The sequence below is a fragment of the Bison bison genome, unplaced genomic scaffold (genome assembly GCF_000754665.1).
Source record: "Bison bison bison isolate TAMUID 2011002044 unplaced genomic scaffold, Bison_UMD1.0 scf7180017864032, whole genome shotgun sequence".
NCBI lineage: Eukaryota > Metazoa > Chordata > Mammalia > Artiodactyla > Bovidae > Bison > Bison bison.
The window spans coordinates 2309242-2331859 of NW_011494604.1; the positions used below are offsets into that span (position 1 = coordinate 2309242).

Below are 22618 nucleotides of genomic sequence, written 5' to 3' on the forward strand. Positions count from 1 at the left end.
TGGGGTTGCAAAGAGTCGGACACGACTGAGAGACTTCACTTCACTCTCCAGAGAAACTTCCCAACCCAGGGATCGAACCCTGGTTTCCTGCATTGCAGGCAGATTCTTTACCATTTGAGCTACAGAAAAGTCCTTAAATTGGGCCCATCCCATGAAAGTCGCTCTGTCGTGTTTGACTCTTTGTGACCCCATGGACTATACAGTCCATGGAATTCTCCAGGCCAGAATACTGGAGTGGCCTTTCCCTTCTCCAGCAGATCTTCCTGACCCAGGAATCGAACTAGGGTCTCCTGCATTGCAGGCAGATTCTTTACCAACCGAGCTATTAGGGGAAGTCCCTTAAAGTCAATGTTACAATAATGGTTAAGGTTAGAATAAGAGCTAAAAGGAATAGTAGTAATAGTAATAAGATCAGTATCACATAGGAGTATATCATCACTATAATAAATACTGAATTAATGGATATATATATATATATATATATATACACACACCTAATAGTGTGATAAAGTCTTGGCCTATTTTAAAATTAGAAAACTATTTATTTATTATAAAAATAAATGCAGAAAATAGAAAAAAATTTTAAGTCACTTGTAACTCTACCCTCTAGAAATATAAACAATTAGTATATTGACATTTTTCTTTCTATCTCTTTTTATTGGAGATTTTGTAAAGCAGAATTGAATCATATTGTTTATTTAATTTTCTTCATGTTTTATCCCACTTACTATTATACCCTAAGAATATTTTCATAACATTTTATGCATAATAGTATATCTTTGGATACACCATATTCTAATTAACCTTATCATTAGATAGCCAAGTCATTTCTAAAAACTTCATTGCTATAAATGACTCTCAGTAAACTTCTTGGTGTATGAACCTTTGTCTACATTTTAAATGGTTTAAATGGTTCCTTGGGGATAGATTCGTGGCAATTTTGGATTTTTTTAAGGCTAGTGATCTGCATTGCCACGTTTCTTTCCAAATTTCCCAATTTATAGTTCCGGTATGCCTTGCTATAGACTTCCAAGTCTTTTTGTTTCTCCAAATTTAAGTTTTTACACTCCTCACTGACCAGAACCCCCTGTGAAAACATTGTCATTACCATCATCAAGAACCCTAATTTAGGGTTATGCACTTAAACCTATCCCTGGATTTGAAAGAATAAAAGAATTGCCCTTTGGGGTCATCCAGGGGAGGATTCCTTTAACTTGCCTGAACTAATAGGAATGTTGAAAGGGGGACCATACATTAAAGTTCAAATCTGATAAGAAATCTATGATGACTTAATTGCTTTTGCCCTTGGTGAATCTTTTGTTTTGCCTCTGGGTATATTTCATCTCCTTGGCTGGTTGTGCACTGAGTTCCTGGCTTGGCATAAAGTGGTAGTTAATCTCTGCTCTCGTCTGAGCTGAGGTCCTCATCTGCCTTCCGCTGAGAAAGTTGGGTCTCCTTGGAGTTTGTTTCTGGGCAGCAATGTTGAACGAGCCTCTAAAGCTTAGGTGCAGTCATTTGCTCGCTCTCTTAGGATTCAGAGATCTATGGCTTACCGACAGCAGGCTGATTAGGAAGCTAATGTTGCTGTTTCCACTTAGATTAGGTAAACTTCTGCGTTGCAGGTGAAATAAGTTCCAGAGTATTCAGATTTTTCAGGAATTCATGCTGGGGAATCAGGATGATTTAAATTTCATTCAAATTCATTTGTCTGGAATGTTGTAAGTGAGGGAGATCCCTAAATATGGATACCAGAGAGAGAGCTTGGCATTGAGGAAGAAGGATGTATTTTTCACTTTGTGGGTTCCAGATTTGGGGTTGTTTCGCCCTCCCCCTTTGGGGCTTTCCTGGTGGCTCAGACGGTAAAAAATCTGCATGCATTGCAGGAGACCCAGATTCGATCCCTGAGTCAGTAAGATCCCCTGGAGAAGGGAATGGCAACCCACTCCAATATTCTTGCCTGGAGAATGCTATGGATTCTGGGACCCAGCTTTCTGTAGCCTGGCAGGCTACAGTCCATGGGGTCACAAAGAGTCAGACACGACTGAGCAACTAAGCATATGTATTCCCTCTCTCATTATGTAAATATTTTCAACATGTTTCTATTTCTCTCTTCACCTGTCATTGGTTAGGTTCTATCAGATGCCCCTCACTGGTATTTGGGGTTGTGTATGTTTCAGTTCTGTTCAGTCACTCAGTCACGTCCAACCCTTTGCAACCCCATGGACTGCAGCACGCCAGGCTTCCCTGTCCATCGCCAACTCCCAGAGCTTGCTCAAACTCATGAGTCGGTGATACCATCCAACCATCTCATCCTCTGTTGTCCCCTTCTCCTCCTGCCTTCAATCTTTCCCAGCCTCTGAGTCTTTCTAATGAGTCAGTTATTCACATCAAGTGGCCAGAGTATTGGAGTTTCAGCTTTAGCATCAGTCCTTCCAATGAATATTCATGACTGATTTCCTTTAGGATGGACTGGTTGGATATCCTTGCAGTCCAAGGGACTCTCAAGAGTCTTCTTCAACACCACAGTTCAAAAGCAATTCTTCAGTGCTCAGCTTTCTTTATGGTGCAACTCCACATCCATACATGACCACTGGAAAAACCATAGGTTCAACTAGACAGACCTTTATCGGCAAAGTAAGGTTTCTGCTTTTTAATATGCTGTCTAGGTTGGTCATAGCTTTTCTTCCAAGGAGCAAGCATCTTTTAATTTCATGGCTGCAGTCACCATCTGCAGTGATTTTGGAGCCCAAGAAAATAAAGTCTGTCACTGTTTCCATTATTCCCCCATCTATTTGCCATGAAGTGATGGGACCAGATGCCTTGATCTTAGTTTTTTGAATATTGAGTTTTAAGCCAGCTTTTTCCCTCTCCTCTTTCACTTTCATCAAGAGACTTTTAGTTCCTCTTCGCTTTCTGCCATAAGGGTGGTGTCACCTGCATATCTGAGGTTATTTCTCCCAGCAATTTTGACTCTAGCTTGTGCTTCATCCGGCCCAGCATTTCGCATGATGCACTCTGCATGCTGCTGCTGCTGCTGAGTCGCTTCAGTCGTGTCTGACTCTGTGCGACCCCATAGACGGCAGCCCACCAGGCTCTCCTGTCCCTGGGATTCTCCAGGCAAGAACACTGGAGTGGGTTGCCATTTCCTTCTCCAATGCATGAAAGGAAAAAGTAAAAGTGAAGTCGCTCTGTCATGTCCGACTCTTCGCAACCCCATGGACTGCAGCCTACCAGGCTCCTCCGTCCATGGGATTTTCCAGGCAAGAATACTGGAGTGGGGTGCTATCGCCTTCTCTGTAGAAGTTTAGTAAACAGGATGACAATATACAGCCTTGATGTACTCCTTTCCAATTTGGAACCAGTCCTTTGTTCAAAGTCCAGTTCTAATCGTTGCTTCTTGACCTGCATACATATTTCTCAGGAGGCAGGTAAGGTGGTCTGGTATTCCCATCTCTTGAAGAATTTTCCACAGTTTGTTGTGATCCACACAGTCAAAAAGTTTAGTGTAGTCAAGGAAGCAGAAGTAGATGTTTTTTTGGAATTCTCTTGCTTTTTCTATGAGCCAGTGGATGTTGGCAATTTGGTCTCTGGTTCCTCTGCTTTTTCTGAATCCAGCTTGTACATCAGGAAGTTCTAGGTTCACACACTGTTGAAGCCTAGCTTGGAGAATTTTGAGCATTATTTTGCCAGCATGTGAGATGAGTGCATGTTTGGGAGGAATATATTGGATGCTGACACTTCATGTTATGTCACTTTAGTTTTGTTGCTGCTGCTAAGTCGCTTCAGTCGTGTCTGACTCTGTGTGACCCCATAGACTGCAGCCTACCAGGCTCCCCCATCCCTGGGGTTCTCCAGGCAAGAACACTGGAGTGGGTTGCCATTTCCTTCTCCAATGCATGAAAGTGAAAAGTGAAAGTGAAGTCGCTCAGTTGTGTCCGACTCTTTGAGACCCCATGGACTGCAGCCTACCAGGCTCCTCTGTCCATGGGATTTTCCAGGCAAGAGTACTGGAGTGGGGTGCCATTGCCTTCTCCATTAGTTTTGTTGAGACTGCCTTTATTATATACGTATGAAAGTGAGACTTAGTTTCTCAGTCGTGTCCAACTCTTTGCGACCCCTTGGACTGTAGCCTGCTAGCCTCCTCTGTCCATGGAGTTCTCTAGGCAAGAATACTTTAATAGGTAGTCATTTCTTTCTCCAGGGGATCTTCCCGACCCAGGGATCAAATCTGGATCTCTTGCATGGCAGACTGATTCTTTACTATTTGAGCCATTAGGGAAGCCTTATATATGTATAAAATGGCAACCTACTCCAGTAATCTTGCCTGGAGAATTCCACGGACAGAGCAGCCTGGTAAGCCACATTCCATGGGGTTGCAGAGTCATACACAGCTGAACTGCTAACACTTTACCCTTTACACACTCTGGCAGTTTAGGTATGCTGCCACCAAGTGGTGGAGTACATTAGCTCAGCTGCCTGGAAGATGGAGATGGTTTGTATGGTGTAGACGCTAAGTCATGTGTGACTCCCTGCCACCCCATAGACTGTAGCTGTTCCTCTGTCCATGGGATTTTCCAGGCGAGAATACTGGAGTGGGTTGCCATTCCTTCTCCAGGGAAGATACAGGTGGATTTTGTCAAGGGCTCCAAATATTATGCTGTCTCCTCCTTAGACCTTAGATTTTCTAGGCTTTACTTTTTAAATTTTTATTGAAACATTTAAACTTAAGTAATCACTAAGTGATAATTATTTTTCCTGAACTACGGGATGAGCTTAATATTAAATTCCCTGATAGCTCAGTTGGTAAAGAATCTGCCTACAATGCAGGAGACCCTGGTTCAATTCCTGAGTTGGGAAGATCTGCTAGAGAAGGGATAGGCTACCCACTCCAGTATTCTTGGGCTTCCCTTGTGGCTCAGCTGGTAAAGAATGTGGGAGATCTGGGTTCAGTCCCTGGGTTGGGAAGATCCCCTGGAGAAGGGAAAGGCTACCCTACTCCAGTATTCTGGCCTGGAGAATTCCATGGACTATATAGTCCATGGGGTTGCAAAGAGTCAGACCTGGCTGGGCAACTTACACTTTCACATTGAAATATTAAATAATGTTTGTAGAAATCTTTAGCTTGAATATGTAATAATTTCCAGTTGAAACGGAGAATTTTATAATAATGGTATTTTGGGTAAAAATGCTTAAATAATGTAGAATCTCTATATCAATTCTTCCTTTTATAAAATAAAATCCTTTTTTAAAAAGAAAATCACTCCTATTGGTTTGTCTTCAGTCTTAGGTAGACTTGAAGTTGCAGTGCCCCAGGCATACTTATCTCTTGAAATTTCTACTGTCTCCCTCACTGTTTGCATTAGCCACAAACACTGAAGATTGACATCTTAATTTGTCTTTTCAAACCTCCCCTTAAAGGTTCTATTTTTTCTCTCCAAACATGGGAAATGAGAACAAGAAAAAATCACCATGTAGGGCTTTTTGGTGCAAAGAGTATAATCCTGGTGTATATGCTTACTAGTGTGGGAAATCTCTATGCCAGTTTGTCACTGTAGCTTTTATTATAAGAAGGAGATTTCCCCCTTACCTGTTTTACTCCACCTTATCTCTCCTTGGATTGCTTTAGATAAAACAACTTTTAAAGAATTTCTCTCTTGAAAGTCTGGCATCACCTATGCAGAACAATATACTTTGAAAAAAATTTGAAGAAGACTTTTGAAACTGGAAAACCCATCAGGTAGTGGTGATGGGTCCCCTGTCTTCCATGAGTTCTGATTATTCACAAAGCTTTTTCCCTGATAGATGGAAAACAGCTTGAGGGCGGGTCAGTGGGTCTTGTTTGGCTGGAAGTTTACAGAGCAGCACCTTGCAAGTTGGCTGAATTCCCTTAGACTGGGAGAGCCCCAAGAGAAAAGGGCAGTGTCTCACCCTCTCATCCCATCAGAGCCAATGCCAGTCTCTCTTTTCCAGACACGAAGTCACTGAAGTCAGACCCAGGGCTCCTTTGGGATGTCTTCTTTCCTCTGTAAGGGGCTGTACCCAGGGGGCCTGGGCTGGGTGGGTGAACTGGCTCCACTGCAGAGCCTTCTATCAGAGGACAGAATGTGGAGGAGCATGCCAGGGAGCTGGGAGTGGACGCTGTCTCATCAACAAGAAGTATTCCTGTTTCTATATCGAGCAAGTGTGACAGCCAGCCCTTTTTCTTCCGGAACCCAGACACGAGCGCTTTGTCAGAGCCACCGTGACTCAGCTAGGACGAATGCTTTTCCGAGTCACTTACTGACATCATCCAAGTGTGCACTCTGATGGTCCTGCTCCCTCTTTCGCCTTCTCTCAGGGCCTCCCTCCTCTGCCCCACCCCCCATCTTATTCTAGGTCAAACAAGGACCAGCTTTGGTTTTGAGAACTATTGAAAAACTCTAAAACCAATACATTTTTCTCCCTCTTATCTCAGACTGTTTCATGCAGTCCTGAGCTGGAATCTCATGTTTACAATGCTAGCAATTTGTGTGCCAGGTTTTGCACGGAAACTCCTCTTGGCCTGGTGCTCCAGGCAAGGTTTGAACCTGTGCTGTGACACTCTCCACCCTGATGCCCTGTCCCAGAAGAGACTGTCCTCTCATTTCTAGACTGGAGGCAGTTTTCCTTTGCAGGAAACTCAGACTTCAGAACTTACTTACTAAGGAAGAAATTCCCTGTTTTGGACCTGGAGAAAGGCAAGAACCATTCCTCCCCCTGACCTAGCCCCGATGGGCATAAAGTATTCCATTACGACACCTGCAAATCAGTCTGGATTTAAATCTGTGAATAATTGGGACAATTGTTTAGTTTACATACACAACAACTTAGAAATGATGTTCAAATATCCTCTGGTTTTTTTCAGGTTGAACTTACAGACTGAGAGGGCACCTAGTTCTTGGCCTTGGAAAAGCTTTCAGTCTGGTAGAGATCCTAGGACCCACTGGAGAAAACAAACTATACGTTTTCTAGGCAGTTGTTAAATAAGCATAGCAGTTCAGTGGACGTCATCAGAGAGTTTATTGGATGTATAATCTGAACTGAATTTCAAAAGAAGTAGATGGATTAGGATCCTGGAATTTGAGGCAGGAAGGGATTGCAGAGGTCAGCCAAGCCAACCCCTTCACTTTAAAAGGGTGGAGTGCTATTCAGAGAGTGTGGCGAGATGCTGAGGGTCAGCCAGCTGGCCAGTGGTGTTGCTGGGGCTGGTGGTTACAACCTTGAACTGCCTCCTGACAGTCACTGGGGTCAGGGCCTCCCTGGAGTCTTGTGTGGAGGAATTATCCCCTTACCCACAAGCTCTCAGAGTCTCTAAGCTAGCTGTGGGTCAGGGCAAAGGCATGCAGGAGCCCTTCCTGTTTAGTTTAAATTCCAGACATGTCCCACTCCCTTGACTTTCTCCTTTGGGTCTCCACTCCCTCCCTCACTGCTCTCAGGTTTACACCTGTGCCTGAGCCTTACCGAGGTTTTCCACCATGGAAATCACAGAGACCCTGGCTGGTGTCAGAAGGTAGAAGCTGGGTGAGGCTACCTGCTCTGCGCCAAGTGAAGCTCCTGCCTCAGCAAAGTCCAGTGGACCTGGCCCTGACAGTGACCGTAAAGACAGCTGAGGGGTCTGTGTTGATGGGTTATTTGGGCATTTGTCTGAATGTACAGGGAGATAGCAGTGGGCTTTCAAGAAAGTGATTGTTACTCAGGGAGGAGAGGAGGCATATGCAGGCAGTTTTGACCAATGATTATTTCCTGGAGGAAGTGTGTGGTTTATTAATGAGGATTCCACCTGCCCTGCTAGGAAAGTGGAGCCCAGCTGGAGAGGAGGGGATCCCCTTGAGAGGGTGAGAGAGGTGGAGGTACAGTGAGAGGAGGAGGAAGAGTGGTGATGGCAACAGAGATTGCAGTGAGCAAGGAGTCCCTGTTCTGTGGGTGGGGCGGCACGTGGCACATTGCTGCAGCCTCTCCTGGGTCAACTCTCTTCTCTGTCTCCCGGCTTTGGAAAAGCTCCCTGTGTCTGACAGTTGGGGTGACTGAGACACTGTGGTTAGATTACAGTCTTTGGAATGTGGATTCAGTCTTTGGCCTACTACTCACAGAAGTATGAGCAATTTATAATGATGCATATTTTTTTAAGTTAAAAAAAAAGATGCCTGATTTTTCACCTGGCCTGACTATGGGAAAGCGCAGATGGTGAAGGCCAGAGGAGCATGGCCTTGGGGATGGTCTAGGGAGCGGCAGGGGAGGGCAGTGTGGAGAGGTTGCTGTTTTGGGCTTTCATTCATTCTTTCTTTCCCTTGGTTTCCATTTCATTTCTGTTTCATATTCTGAATGCCCTAGAAGGGGGGGGTGAACAACTCTATGAAGGAGAATAGGAAATAGGACAGGAGGCTGAGGTTGGGAAATGGAAATGTCAGTTTCCATCCCACACCCCTGGACCCGCCCCTCTGCCACCTGCTCTCTCTAGCCAGCCAGCCTCAAACTTTTAGGAGCAATGGTTCTGGTGCTTCTCCCAAGTTTCCCAGATCCTTTTCTCCTAGCTCAGAGTACCTCCTTCCAAGTGCCCTGCCCCAGACCAGTCTGGCTTAGAAAGCAGGTGTCTTTCTTTGGTGAATGGAAGTTGTGTTTCAGAGAATGTGAGACTGTCAGGTAATATAACCTGGTAGGTTAACACATTCTAGGTTTATATGCCTCTAACCAGGCTGGCCCCCACAGGTACCTTCCTTTGGAAGGCTGCATCCTTTTACTTTGATCTTACTGTTAGTTGGGCCACTTCTGGAACTCTTCTTGGGAGCTCCTTTCGGTCTATGGCATGCTCCTTTGACTGTCTGTAGGCTGGAAAATCTTGTTCTTTTTGAGCATTTTTGGTTTTTTATTTTTAGAAAGTGTTTTTAAAGACAGCATTGAGAATAAGTCAGTTTGTGGGTGCAGAGGTCTTGCTGTGTTTTTTAGGCCATTGACCTGTTACTTTATGGCCATACTTGGGGATGTGGGAGTAATCTTGGGGCCTGAATCTTCACCACACTCTGTCCATGGATAGAAAAGAGAATCGGCTACATCTCTGCCTCTGGCACAGCTGCAGTCAAAATGTTTTATTTCTTTTCCTTTTTTTTTTTTATTATAAAAACAGTTTCATTTGGGTGGAATTAGACAGCAAACTTTAAAGCAGTAGAAAACATAACCCTTCTTTATTTGGACTCCATTGCAAGGTCTACCTGGGATGCTGAGTTGGGCAAGAGTTGGCTTGGCTTCTGGTAGTCAAGGGTGGGGAACTGGCAAGTGGGAGCTCTTAGACCCAGAAACAGGCAAGAAAATCTCTAGAATGTTTATTGTAGGGGCACTTAACCATGGCTGCATGTTCACATCTCCAGGGAACTTTTAAACACTGCTGAGCCGAAACCCGAGACCAATTAGTCAGTCTCCCCACATTACAGAGAAAGGATTGAGACTTTGTTTTGGATAAAGGATCATCTCTGAGCTTTGCCCTGTAGCCCTGGCATCACAGATCAGAGGTGCAGAGGCAAAAGATGTGTTGGTAATTGGATAGAAAAGACACAAGTTGTTTGGAATAATCATACCCTGGAAAAGTGGACAGAGAGTGTCTTCCAGTAAATCAAAACAAAATACAGAAACAAAACATAAAGAATCCGCCTGCCAACGTAGGAGACATAGGTTTGATCCCTGATCCGGGAAGATCCCACATGCTGTGGAGCAACTAAGCCTGTGCACCACAATTATTGAGCCTGTGCTCTAGAGCCTGGGGGCTGCAACTGCTGAGCCCATGTGCCACAACTGCTGAAGTTTGCACATCCTAGAGCCTGTGCTCTGCAACAAAAGAAGCCACCACAATGAGAAGCCCATGCACCAATTAGAGAGTAGCCCCTATTCACAGCAACTAGAGAAAAAAGTGCTGTGCAGCAGCGAAGACCAGGGACAGCTAACAATAAATAATTTTTTTTTTAAAGAAACAAACATAGAAGGAAAAAAAAAAACCCTCTGGCTGGATTAACATGGATCCTGATAAGGATTTGATGGTAGATGAATCACCTTATAAAAGCCAGCTGATAGTGGACAGACACCCCTGAGTCTGCCAAGAGGCACAGGACAAGCACGGGAGCCCTCCCCCTCTCTGAGCTTCTCCTCTCCTTTTCACACACAGCCAATAGGACCCTTCATGCTGTGCAGGCTGAGTTTGAGAACTGTCTGTGTGACTGATCTCCTACTCACTACAGGATATTCTCATTGCTCTGTAAGGCACTGCCTCCTCCAATGTTCTTTTTGGTTCTGATTATACCATTTAGAAAGCTTAAAGCAGGTGCTAATGTGTCTTTAACACTTCTCTTTAACACCTGCTGATTTCTGGTTGTTTAAGAAAGTGGGTGTGGTGTGGTTTGGGGCAATCAGCAGAAAGCTGCTATTAGAATAGCACCAAAGAGCAGAAAACAGGTTAACACAGATCAGCGTGATAGACAAAATGAGCGAAACAAAATCGGGATCCCATAGCCACGGACTCTCCATGGCCTGGGAATGGCTTGAGAACTCAGACACAAATGGGTCAGGGCATGGTTTTCTTCTCAGAACTGCAAGGACCTTTTTTGATGCTCAAATTCTGAATGGAGAAATTCAGCTTGAAATGATGTCAGGGAGACATGGGTAGAGTGTAGTTCTAAGGAAAGTGTGAAGTGGGAGATTTCTTGGGGCTACCCTTCATTCCACACTTTGCTGGTTTCTGTTGCTCGCTGTGAACTGTCCATGCACCGTGGTAAGACTTCATCATCCCTCTAGATCATCCTGCGTTGTGGGTCCTGCTTGCTCCTGTGGGGCCAGAGCTGTGTTGTGGTAGGGCCCTGCTGCCCTGTGAGACAGGAAGTCCTCCCATCTGTCTTGGCCGTCCTGTCCCTCACTCCCTCCTCAGTGACCAGTCCAGCCCTCTACCCCAGTGTTCAGTTTGTCTCCTTCCCTGGACTACTCAGTGAATAGGTCTGATTTGAAATCTACTTCTGCTCCATCATAGCCCAAGCTCTGGGCCTTCCCAGGTCCCCACACTAGGATTCAGACACACCCTGTATCCCACAATTAACAGCACCTGAGCAGCTCCCATCAGCATACACTAAGCAGAAGCCCTTGAGGCCTCCTCACCTGTTCCACTGGAGTGGTACTCATTGCTGATCTCTGCTCCCCCACCTGCCACCAGGATGGGTCATTGTTACATTTATTCCAGTAGCTATTCCAAGTGAGAATCTGTCAGGCACTCATATATATGGGGTAAATCTCAGTTGGCACCACAGAAGCTGGGGCACAGGGGATCAGGCTATCTCTCTACTGCCAGAGCTCAGTGGAACCATAAACAGCAGAGTCCTCATTCCCAGGGAAGGAACTTTGATGCTCAAAATAGGATATCCTGGCCCTGCAAACCAGATTACTTGATGTCTCCGTTCCAAACTTCTTGTGGCTTAATAGAAGACATGGAATGGGCAGATTGACAACTGGATGTCTGGTTCAAATATACAAAGTGAAGTGAAATCACTCAGTCGTGTCCGACTCTTTGCGACCCCATGGACTATAGCCTATGAGACTCCTCCATCCATGGACTTTTTCAGGCAAGAGAACTGGAGTGGGTTGCCATTTCCTTCTCCAGGGGATCTTCCTGACCCAGGGATTGAACCCGTGTCTCCTGCATTGCAAGCAGATGCTTTTATCACCTGAGCCACCAGGGAAACTAAATATACAAAACATCCACCCAACTGTGTGACTCTGAACAAATCGCATCCCTCCTCTGGAATTTGCTGCCCTTAGCTCTGAAATGAAGGATCAGCAGGGTAAGCACTAACGTTTCTTCAGGTTCAAGTGTTCTGTTTCTCTCTGAGGCAAGGCAGCACGACAGATACTGCAATCAGACTAGATTCAAATATGATTTTACTTTTTCCTGATGACTTTAGCAAGTTACTCAGCCTCTCTGGGCCTTAGTTCCTTTAACTATAGGGTGAGATAATAATAGAAGCTACTTGTGAGTTTCACGTGAGGAATAAATTAGATAATGCATTTAAAACACTTAGCAGACATAGATTCTCATGAACATACATGTAGATTAATAATAATTAACAATCTATGTGTCTGTCCCACTTTAATTAAAAAAAAAAAAAAGCTGCCCCAAGTTTGGCTCTCAGTTTATATTTCTCTCCAGGTTAGAGTTTGGAGCTCCTCAATATTTACAGCCAGTTCTGGCTGCTGGTCTCCCGCTTCCTTATGAACTTCACTTCCCCTGTTTCCTCCCCATAGTGAAGGATCAGCCAGCACACAGGCTCTTTTCCACCTCAGGACCTTTGCTCAGGCTGTTTCCTCTGCCTACATTATTCTTTTTACAACATTCCCTTAACTATCTCCTTCTTATAGTTTTGGCCACTGTTTAAATGTCAGCTCCTCATAGTGGCCTGTTCTGGCCACCTGATAAGTTGTTAAGACTTATCACAATTTGCTTTTGTTCTATTGATCTAGCCACTGTCTTGTGTCCATCTCTCGCCCCAGAATGTAACCTTCATGTTTCTGTCTTATCCACATTTATATCCCTAGTGCCTAGCACTGGGCCAGCCACAGAGTAAGTGCTCAATAAATATTTGTTAGATTAAAAAATTAATGAAAAATATAGTTATATGACACTGTATTATTTATGAAGCCCCTTCATGACTAGTCTCTCATTGTGAAGGCTTATATACCTGGGCTTGCAATAAATAACTCCCTTCAAGAGAGCATAAGGCTATGAAGAGAGAAACTCATTAACATTTTTGACCAACTTCTGTATAGCACAGCTGTCCATCCTCCCTGCAAACAACATTCAGACTGTGGAGTTGCATTCTATCACCTGTTTATTAACGCCAGGCCTCATCTATTGTAGACAAAGTGCACATCATTAAACTCGCACAAACCACGCCTAAGAGAGTCTAGGTGTTGTCCTTGGATCACCTAGGAGATTCCTGGAGCTCATCCCAGACTGATTTTCATCAAAGTATCTGAAAAGGGTCACTGAAATCATTATTTTTTTTTAAATTAAAAAAATTATTTGTATTTTGATTTCACTGAGTCTCCTTGCTGCACAGGGGCTTTCTCTAGTTGCAGCAAGCAGGGGCTACTCTGTAGTTGTGGTGTGTGGGCTTCTCATTGAAGTGGCTTCTTCAGAGCACAGACTCTAGGCAGTCTGGCTTCAGTAATTGTGGCACATGGGCTCAGTAGTTGTGGTTCACAGGCTTAGCTCCCTGTGGCATGTGGAATCTTCCTGGACCAAGGATTAAATTGATGTCCCCTGCATTGCAAGGCAGACTCCTAACCACTGGACCACAAAGGAAGCTCCTGAATTCATCATTTTAAATAAGGGTCTTAGGTGATGATGAAAGTCAGTAAAGTTTGAAAAGCATTGCCATAAAGTGGTGCAAATGCCGTTTTGAGGTAGCATGGGCTTGCTGAGTGAAAACAGCCCCAGTGACACATAAGAACAAAAGAGTAAATGGTGTAGAACTGAGTACAAGAACTATCTGATCAATCGTCCCGTCATTCAGTATACATTATGTCCTGAGAGCCCCTGAGAGTCCATGAAACAGTTCACAGCTCAGTTGGAAGGAACTGTAATTTATTGCAAAGGATGAGAAGCTGGCCAACAGGGCCCAGGTCTCAAGTGCCATATGGGAAATTAGCAGGGCAGGGGGAGTAGGGCAGTGACTGCACTCTACCTCTAAAGCAGAGGGTATGAGAGATGGGAAGGGTCACTCAGTCTCCTTCCCCCTACTTAGTGGGATCTGAAGGCCCACTGCTCCAAACTTCACCTTCTGTGCTCCCATCCTCATCATACACAATGCAGATTCTTCCCCTGAAGATTAAATTTGGGCTAAGAAATATCACTGAAAAGGTAAATATCCTAAAGGGAAAAGGATGACCACCTGCTAGTTATGTTCCAGTGTAAATTGTCTTGCTGCAGCTCTCCCCATGTGAGCACACTGAGTGAGAGGAAGGGAGGTCTGGGGGTATGCAGGCTTGAGGAAGAGGCGGCCTGGTGGCCTCTGTGGGGTTGGGCATAGCCAAAGAGCAGTGTGAACTCGGCTGGTTTCTGGAGTACGTGCACCAAATCCTGTCTCTGATGACCTTGACCTTTTCTCCCATCATCTCAGAGACCAATTAGGAAGGCTGCTTTCCTGCCCCACCCAGTTCCTGCCCCAGTGCCCAGTGACATTGCGCTGACCAATTGGACTAAGGCCTTGTAGCTGCTAAATGCAGTAGTTCTCATCTCAGCTAAGACCTACCTCTCTGGAGCACTTGATGCTGTAGTTCCTCCTTGAAGTCCTCTCCTCCCTGATTTTCTTGACTTCACTGCTCTCCCAGTTTTATCTTACCTCTTTGTATTTGTTCTTCAGCTACTTTCTTCTCCTATCTCTTAAAATTGATATTCACATCAGTTCTATCCTAGACTCAGAAGCCGGTTTTTTCATCTTAAAAGTGAAAGTTGCTCAGTCGTGTCCAATTCTTTGAGACCCCATGGACTATACTATACAGTCCATGGAATTCTCCAGAATATTGGAATGGATAGCCTTTCCCTTCTCCAGGGAATCTTCCCAACCCAGGGATAAAACCCAGGTCTTCCACATTGCAGGCAGATTCTTTACCAGCTGAGCCACAAGGGAAGCCCAAGAATACTGGAGTGGGTAGCCTAAGAATCGGAGAAGGCAATGGCACCCCACTCCAGTACTCTTGCCTGGAAAATCCCATGGACAGAGGAGCCTGGTAGGCTGCAGTCCATGGGGTCGCTAAGAGTCGGACACGACTGAGCGACTTCACTTTCACTTTTTACTTGAATGTATTGGAGAAGGAAATGGCAACCCACTCGTGTTCTTGCCTGGAGAATCCCAGGGACGGGGGAGCCTGGTGGGCTGCCATCTATGGGGTCACACAGAGTCAGACACGACTGAAGGGACTTAGCAGCAGCAGCCTAAGAATACTGGAGTGGGTAGCCTATCCCTTCTCCAGCGGCTCTTCCCGACCCAGAAATCTAACTAGGGTCTCCTGCATTGCAGGCAGATTCTTTACCAACTGAACTATCAGGGAGCCCTTTTTTCATCTTACTTGTCTTCATTGGGTGATGTCACCCACTTCTGTGCATATCTGCTGCCAATGTTTATGGATTTATTCATTTAGCAAATGTTATTGAACACCTACTATGTGCCAGGCATAGTATGACTCCCAAGTCAAAATTTGCAACTCATATTTCTCTTTTAATCTCAAGACTATACCTCAGATTGCCTTCAGAATGTCATATATTTATGAAATTGATGTATGTGTGACTGTTTCTTGAGACAGGGACTCAGACAGAAATTGTCTATTAAAGGGCATTCTCTTCAGGAAAAAATTGTAAAGGAGTTGGAGGTACAGAGTAGGAAGGAGCAGGACTGAGCAAAGATGAAGTCCAGTGGTGACACTCAGGGGAGAGAGAAGGCTCTGGAGTATAAGTCACACTTCAGAGATACCCTGCCTTGAGTGAAAGGCACCTCTGTATAAGAGAAGCACTGGCCCCGTTGGGATAGGGGTATAACTGCCACATGTCTTTTGGAAAAGTGCACCCATCAGTCAAAGGCAAGTCTCCTGAGATGGTCTCAGGCATAAGCTGATGGCCGCAACACTTATGGGCTGGGGACTGGGCACAAAGATCAACAGAATTGCCCTGGGTGGGACACCAACAGTGTCTCCCCCAGAAGCTTAGACTTGCATAGTAGGGATATGTGCCCAGCACCACCGTAAGTGCTTTATGTATCTTCACAAACCTAATCTCTAAAATAACTCTGTAATGTAGTTACTGTTATTCACAGTTTATAGTGAAGGAACTGAGATGTAGAGGTTTAAAGGTACTTGCCTAAGTTTCCCCAACAGGTAGATGATGGAGCTGGGATTTTGACCAAGGTGTGTTGGCTCTAGATTCTATCATACCCTTACCTGCTACCCTCCTTCCTCAATATGTTGAGTCTTAGCCTGCCCCAGGTGCTGTAGGCACAGGGAATCTAGCAGTGAAGTCAACACAAACAGCCCTTCCCTCATTGAGGTTACTTTCCATTAAGGGGAAAATGGACAGTAAAAATGAATAAGTAAAATACACACTCCAGATGGTAACCAGATTCCTCTCTCCATGGAATTCTCCAGACAAGAATACTAGAGTGAGTTGCCATTTCCTTCTCCAGGAGATCTTTCTGACCCAGGGATTGAACCCACATCTCCCTCACTGCAGGCAAATTCTTTACTGTCTTTGCCACCAAATCACTGGTTAGTGAGTACTACTGCTGCTGCTGCTAAGTCGCTTCAGTCGTGTCCGACTCTGTGCGACCCCATAGACGGCAGCCCACCAGGCTCCCCCGTCCCTGCGATTTTCCAGGCAAGAACACTAAGGAGACTATAAATCAGGGAAGGGAAGTAGGGAGTGGTAGGGGACAGCTGCAGCTTTAAATCAGGTAGCCCAAGGAAGGCTTCATTTAGGACACATTTTAGTCCTAGGGAGGTGGTCTCTTTGCTTCTGCTGCTTTTGCTCTCCTACTCTGTCTGGCTGACCCCAATTTATTCTCGCTCTGCACACCTGGAGGGGTAATCTTCCCAAATCACCTGATCATGTTCTGTCCCTCATTGCCCTTAGGGATAAATGCAGCACTCCTGTCGTGGTACAAGTTGCTTCTGAATTTGAGACCTGCTTCTAACATTGCAATGCTAGGTGGGGCAGGAGTACAAATGGAAACCTACATACCCTGTGTCTAAATATTGAAAATTAATATAGCAAGTTAATGAACTGTTAGAAAAAAATGTGTTCTACCCTTCCACCTTGACAAAAATATTTTCATAGCAACCTAGGAGGCTAACTTCAGATTCATATTTGTTAGACTTCTCTGTGTTCCATGCTCTGCCCCCCTTCTCTGCCTACCTCCTAGGTCTGTCTTTGATTGTGGAAGGGCCCCCTACATGCATGTGGACGCCCTGGCTGACACATCCATGTTTTAGCCACATCTTTGAAAATAGCAGCTCTTTGCCACCCCTCAGACCAAGGTGCTCACACTGGTAGTGTTCTTTACCCCCTGGGGATGGAACCTAGGAGAGAGGCACATATGAGCTCAGGAAGTAGGTTAAGGGCCCTTTGAGCTGAAAATTTTAGGATGTCAGGGACAAGGAATTTGGTCTAGAAAAGGGTAGGGGCAGCCTGGACTCTCTGTGGCAAGTCTCCTTATTCTCTGGGGGGAGGGTGTGGAAAAGGAGGGTCAGAGCCTGAATAGGGCTCTCTGAGGCACTCGGACCACGCTGTCTCACCACGCTGTCTCTTACCCCTGTGCCTAAACCAAAGTGAATTACTTGAACTTTCTGAATTTGCCATGATCTTTTGCTTCTGTGCTTTCGTGATTTTTGAAGACTGTAGAATGAAGCCATACACTTGGATTCCTTGCCCTAATTTCCCCCGTCTCCTAATCTGGTTCCCTCATCACTGACCCTTCATTCCACACCCAGTCACAAAAGCACCACACGTAGTGCACTGGTAGGTGTGATCTGATGTGGTAACCTGAGTGTGGGCTTTGGAGTCAGTGGTCCTGGTTTGGATTCTGTGCTGGGCACCTACCAGTCACGTAACCTTAGGCACATCCTCTGCCTCCGTGGCATCATCTCTTATATGATGATAACCACGCCAAGTTTATAGGTCATTGTGAGGACAAAATGAAATAACATGGGTTAAGTGTCTAACCACAGTCCGTGGCACAACAAGCACATGATAAAAAGTTCCTTACCCTCCCCTGGCTATGCTTTTTGATTCAAATCACACAGAGAAAGCACTTTGGTAGATTAGCTATTTTCACAGAGAGATGCCAATTAGGTTGAAAGTGAAATTGTTAGTTGCTCAGTCATGTCCAACTCTTTGTGACCCCATGAACTGTAGCCCACCAGGCTCCTCTGTCCGTGGGATTCTCCAGGCAAGAATACTGGAGTGGGTTGCCATTTCCTTCTCCGGGGGATCTTCCCGTCCCAGGGATTGAACCCAGGTCTCCCACATTGCAGGCAGATTCCTTTCAGTCTGAGCCACCAGGGAAACCCAATTAGGTTATCTCTCAGCATTCAGCCTCTGGGCCTCTTTCTCCATCTCCTGAGCTAGTGAGAACTTCCTAGAGAGTATTAGTACCTGATTTCTCTTTTAGTTGTCAGAAATTATTCGTTAACAGTGTGTGAGCTGTTACTGATGACCACATTGAGATCTGGGATAGTCAAACTCCAGCTCTTGGTAGCAACACTGACTCTTTGTTGTTAGGGATGGGGTTTTCTCATGTCTACATAATTATGGTAACAACGACAGGGCCTGAGGAGCTGGTAAACAAGGAAGTCAGTCATCTCTAAGAGAAGGGAAGACCCCCTATTACTGCAATGCCTGGCCTAAGTGGGCATGCAGCAAATGTGAGTCAGACTAGGGCTTCCCTGGTAGCTCAGCTGGTAAAGAATCTGCCTGCAATGCAGGAGACCCCGGTTCAGTTCCTGGGTTGGGAAGATCTCCTGGAGAAGGGAACTTCTACCCACTCCAGTATTCTTGCCTGGAGAATTCCATGGACTGTATAATCCATGGGGTTGCAAAGAGTTAGACAAGACCAAGTGACTTCCATTTGCAAATGAAGCTAAGCTCAATAAGAAATGCCATTAAACTGAAATAGAAAAATAGTTAGAAATGATCAGGTAAGTCACAGAAGAAATTCTTATAGGTCAATAAGCTATAGCCAGTAAGCAAAGAAATGCCAATATAAATGTAATACAATATTTTTCTTAGAAAATTGGCAAAGATTTCAAAAATTCAATAATCAGTGCTGATGAGGATACAGTAGTCGGGGCAGGGGGTACACTTATGCTTTGCTGGTATACATGTAAATTGATGTGCCCTTCTGTAAAGCTGTAATGAGAATGATTAAATAAACTATGGTGTAGTTACAAGATGGATTTTGTGTCATTAAGTAAGTAAGTATTAGTCACTCAGTTGTGCCCAACTCTTTGCAACCCCATGGACTGCAGCCCACCAGGCTCCTGTGTCCATGAGATTTTCCAGGCAGGGATACTGGAGTGGGTTGTCATTTCCTTCTCCAGGGGATCTTCCCAACCCAGGGATCAAACCCAGGTCTCCTATACTACAGGCAGATTCTTTACTGACTGAGCTACAAGTGAAGTGAAGTCGCTCAGTCATGTCCAACTCTTTGCAACCCCATGGACTGTAGCCCATCAGGCTCCTCCATCCATGGGATTCTCCAGGCAAGGATACTGGAGTGGGTTGCCATTTACTTCTCCAGGGGATCTTTCCAACCCAGGGATCGAATCCTGGTCTCCCACACTGCAGGCAGACACTTTAACCTCTGAGCCACCAGGGAAGCCATTAAATGTAACCATTTCAAAAAAATCTGAGACATGAGAAAAATTCTGTGTTACAGTGAAAGGTAGAACATATAGGGTATGACAATTACATGCACAAAAAAGGCTGGAAGGAAATAGGCCTGAGTATTATACATCCCTATCATTAGTATCTCTTATACAGATCTCTGAATATTTTAACTTTTCTATGATTAGTAGGTGTTTTCTTACAATGGGAAAGAAATTCTGCAATTTAAGTAAAAGGTACATTGCTTTCTTACAATAATATAGAATTACGCTGGCCACTTACTGACTCAGTAAATGTCAGAGTAGGAGAAGTAACTGCTTTCCTTTGGGATATAGGATTTGCGGAGAAACAGAAGGCTCAACCTTATTCCTTGCTGAGTCTAATCCTTTGTGTCAACAAGAAGAAATGGAAAGAGTGTCTGTCCTGCCTGGGGAGTTTCCTGTATAACTGGGAGGCCCAATAAGCTGCCTTATGCTTGAGACATTCACACAATTGCAAGAGCTGTGGTCTCTTCAAAAGTCTGACAAGTTTATCACTGGTTGAGATTCGAGAGTGAAGCCTGAAACAGAATTTTGTTTCCATTTGTAGGCTAAATCCTCCAGTTGTAGCCTTACCTCCAGTAGCAATAAGTGATTGGTAGCTGGTGGTACATGACTGTGGAGCATGCAACATGCACAGGGCTTTAAACGAGTACAGTCTGCTGCTGCTGCTAATGCTGCTAAGTCACTTCAGTCGTGTCTGACTCTGTGCGACCCCATAGATGGCAGCCCACCAGGCTCCCCTGTCCCTGGGATTCTCCAGGCAAGAACACTGGAGTGGGTTGTCATTGCCTTCTCCAATGCATGAAAGTGAAAAAATAAAGTGAAGTCGCTCAGTCATGTCCGACTCCTAGTGACCCCATAGACTGCAGCCCACCAGGCCCCTCCATCCATGGGATTGTCCAGGCAAGAGTACTGGAGTTGGTTGCCATTGCCTTCTCCAGAGAACAGTCTGGGTAATAGAAAATTAAGACAAGCACCCTAAGGAAATGTTACACCAGTATTTATACAAACATGTGAATTAACCAAAGTCTGTTTTGAGTTAGAAAATAAATACGTAGATTGAATAAAGCAAGAAAAGCTCCCTAACTACCAAAACATAGAATTTATTCCAAACTGAGATGTTATAACCATTTTGACTTTCTTTTTTCTTTAAATTATTAGGTGTTATAAAGTCCAAGTGTTTAAATAAGTTTGTAGCATCATATTGATTCACTTAGTCTGATTAGTTTTCAGTTTTCAAGTTGGTCACTGTCATTTCATCTTGCGTTAATTTCAAGAGTAGTTCCCCTTACTTAACTTCCTGAAATGTGCCTTTTTATACCCGACTCTTGTAATGGAAGTGTGTGAGACTATGGGACCACATCCACTGTTCTAATCAGTCCCACCCTTGGCCATTTAAGAGTAATTGGCATTACCCAACAATTTGTCAAAATTGACATACAATTTGAACTACAGGTAATACGTCTTAAATACAGTGGTGTTATCAATACCTTGTGTACCATCTCTAATCAATTGATAGAATCAGCCTAGATCCCTTTTTTTGAAAAAGATTCTTTGGCCCAGGTTCGGTTCAGTGGTAAAGCATTCCAGTGGCTACCATTGATGTGGGCCTGGGGAAGGATAGCACTCATGCCGAGGACTTTCCATTTCAGATCTAAGGGCAGCAACATCCCTGTCTTTAGAGAGCTTGTACAGCATTCAAATGGAGAAAAGATGATTCATCCCAGAAGCAAGAGAGGGAGACAAGAATTAAAAGAAACTCTAACACAATAGTGAATGCTGAAACCATTAACGTCCCAACAAGTGCAGTTGACTACAGGGAAGGCTGAGTTATTTGCTAAGTGCTGGGAGAAGCCAGATGCCCTTGGTCAAATGAGGTTAATTGCAAAAGGTTTTCTGAGGCAGTACATTTTGAGTTACATTGGAAGACAGCCAGGAGACCTGGTGTGAAGTTGGAAGGTTGGTCCAGATTAAGAGGAATGCAGGTTTCCAGATGCTTTTCAACTGTGTACTGCAAAGTCGCAGCAGCCCAGAGTGACCATGCCTGCCCTCTGACCTCCCCACAGCGAGGACGTGTGCAAACGTGGCTTCACCGTCATCATCGACATGCGGGGGTCCAAGTGGGACCTCATCAAGCCCCTCCTCAAGACGCTGCAAGAAGCCTTTCCCGCTGAGATCCATGTGGCCCTCATCATCAAACCCGACAACTTCTGGCAGAAACAGAAGACCAACTTTGGCAGCTCCAAGTTCATCTTTGAGGTGAGGCCGACCTCTCTCTTAGCTCCTGTTTCCTCCCCTTTCTGCCACCCACCCATTTATCACCTGCCCTTCTCCACCACCCTAAAATCCCCAGCATGTCAGGGACTGGCTGATAATTCAGGATTCCTGGGTCACTGTGGCCTTTCCAGTGAGATTCTCAGAAGGGAGGAGAGGCTCACGAGATTGTCCCAAGGGCACAGAGTCTTTAAGCAGTCCTGTGTCTACTGGTGAGTGGAAGTCAGAGGAATTGTTTCTGGGGGCAACCTTGTAATTTGGGTCAGATGCCTTAAAAAGAGTTTATATCTACTGATCTTTTAATTCTCCTTCTAGGAAAATGTTTTTAATATAAAAATTTTTTTAAAAAGGTGAATAACTAATAATTATAAACTAACAAATGTCTACAGGGATATTCATCACATTGTTTTTTGCAGTAATATACATACATATGTATACACACATATTTACACATATACATATATATACAAACATATGTATAGTTTGTATCCTAAATATCCATTAATTATGGCTACATTAATACACAAGTACTATAAGGCCATTAAAATCATATTTAGAACAATAGTGTCACTGAAAAATGTGCATGATATATTGTTTTTCTAAAAACAAGTTATAAGACAGTATTAGCAATATAATTTTTTTTAATTATCTAATAGTCTAATCTAATTCTTTTTCTTTTCTTTTTTAACTTTACAATATTGTATTGGTTTTGCCATATATCAACATGAATCCGCCACAGGTATACACGTGTTCCCCATCCTGAACCCTCCTCCCTCCTCCCTCCCCGTACCGTCCCTCTGGGTCATCCCAGTGCACCAGCCCCAAGCATCCAGTATTGTGCATCGAACCTGGACTGGCGACTCGTTTCATATATGATATTATACAT

At 44.5% G+C, this 22618-nt stretch overlaps 1 protein-coding gene across 5 annotated transcripts in view; it reads left to right on the forward strand.

Annotated features, from left to right (window-relative positions):
- The window catches only part of KALRN (kalirin, RhoGEF kinase), a 626732-nt gene that overhangs the window by 154771 nt on the left and 449343 nt on the right, over window positions 1-22618 (forward strand). For all 5 annotated transcript variants that reach the window (XM_010834276.1, XM_010834277.1, XM_010834274.1 and 2 more), the window contains exon 4: window positions 21525-21717. In XM_010834276.1, coding sequence (XP_010832578.1) covers window positions 21525-21717 — 193 coding nt within the window. The remainder of the gene's footprint in view (window positions 1-21524; window positions 21718-22618) is intronic.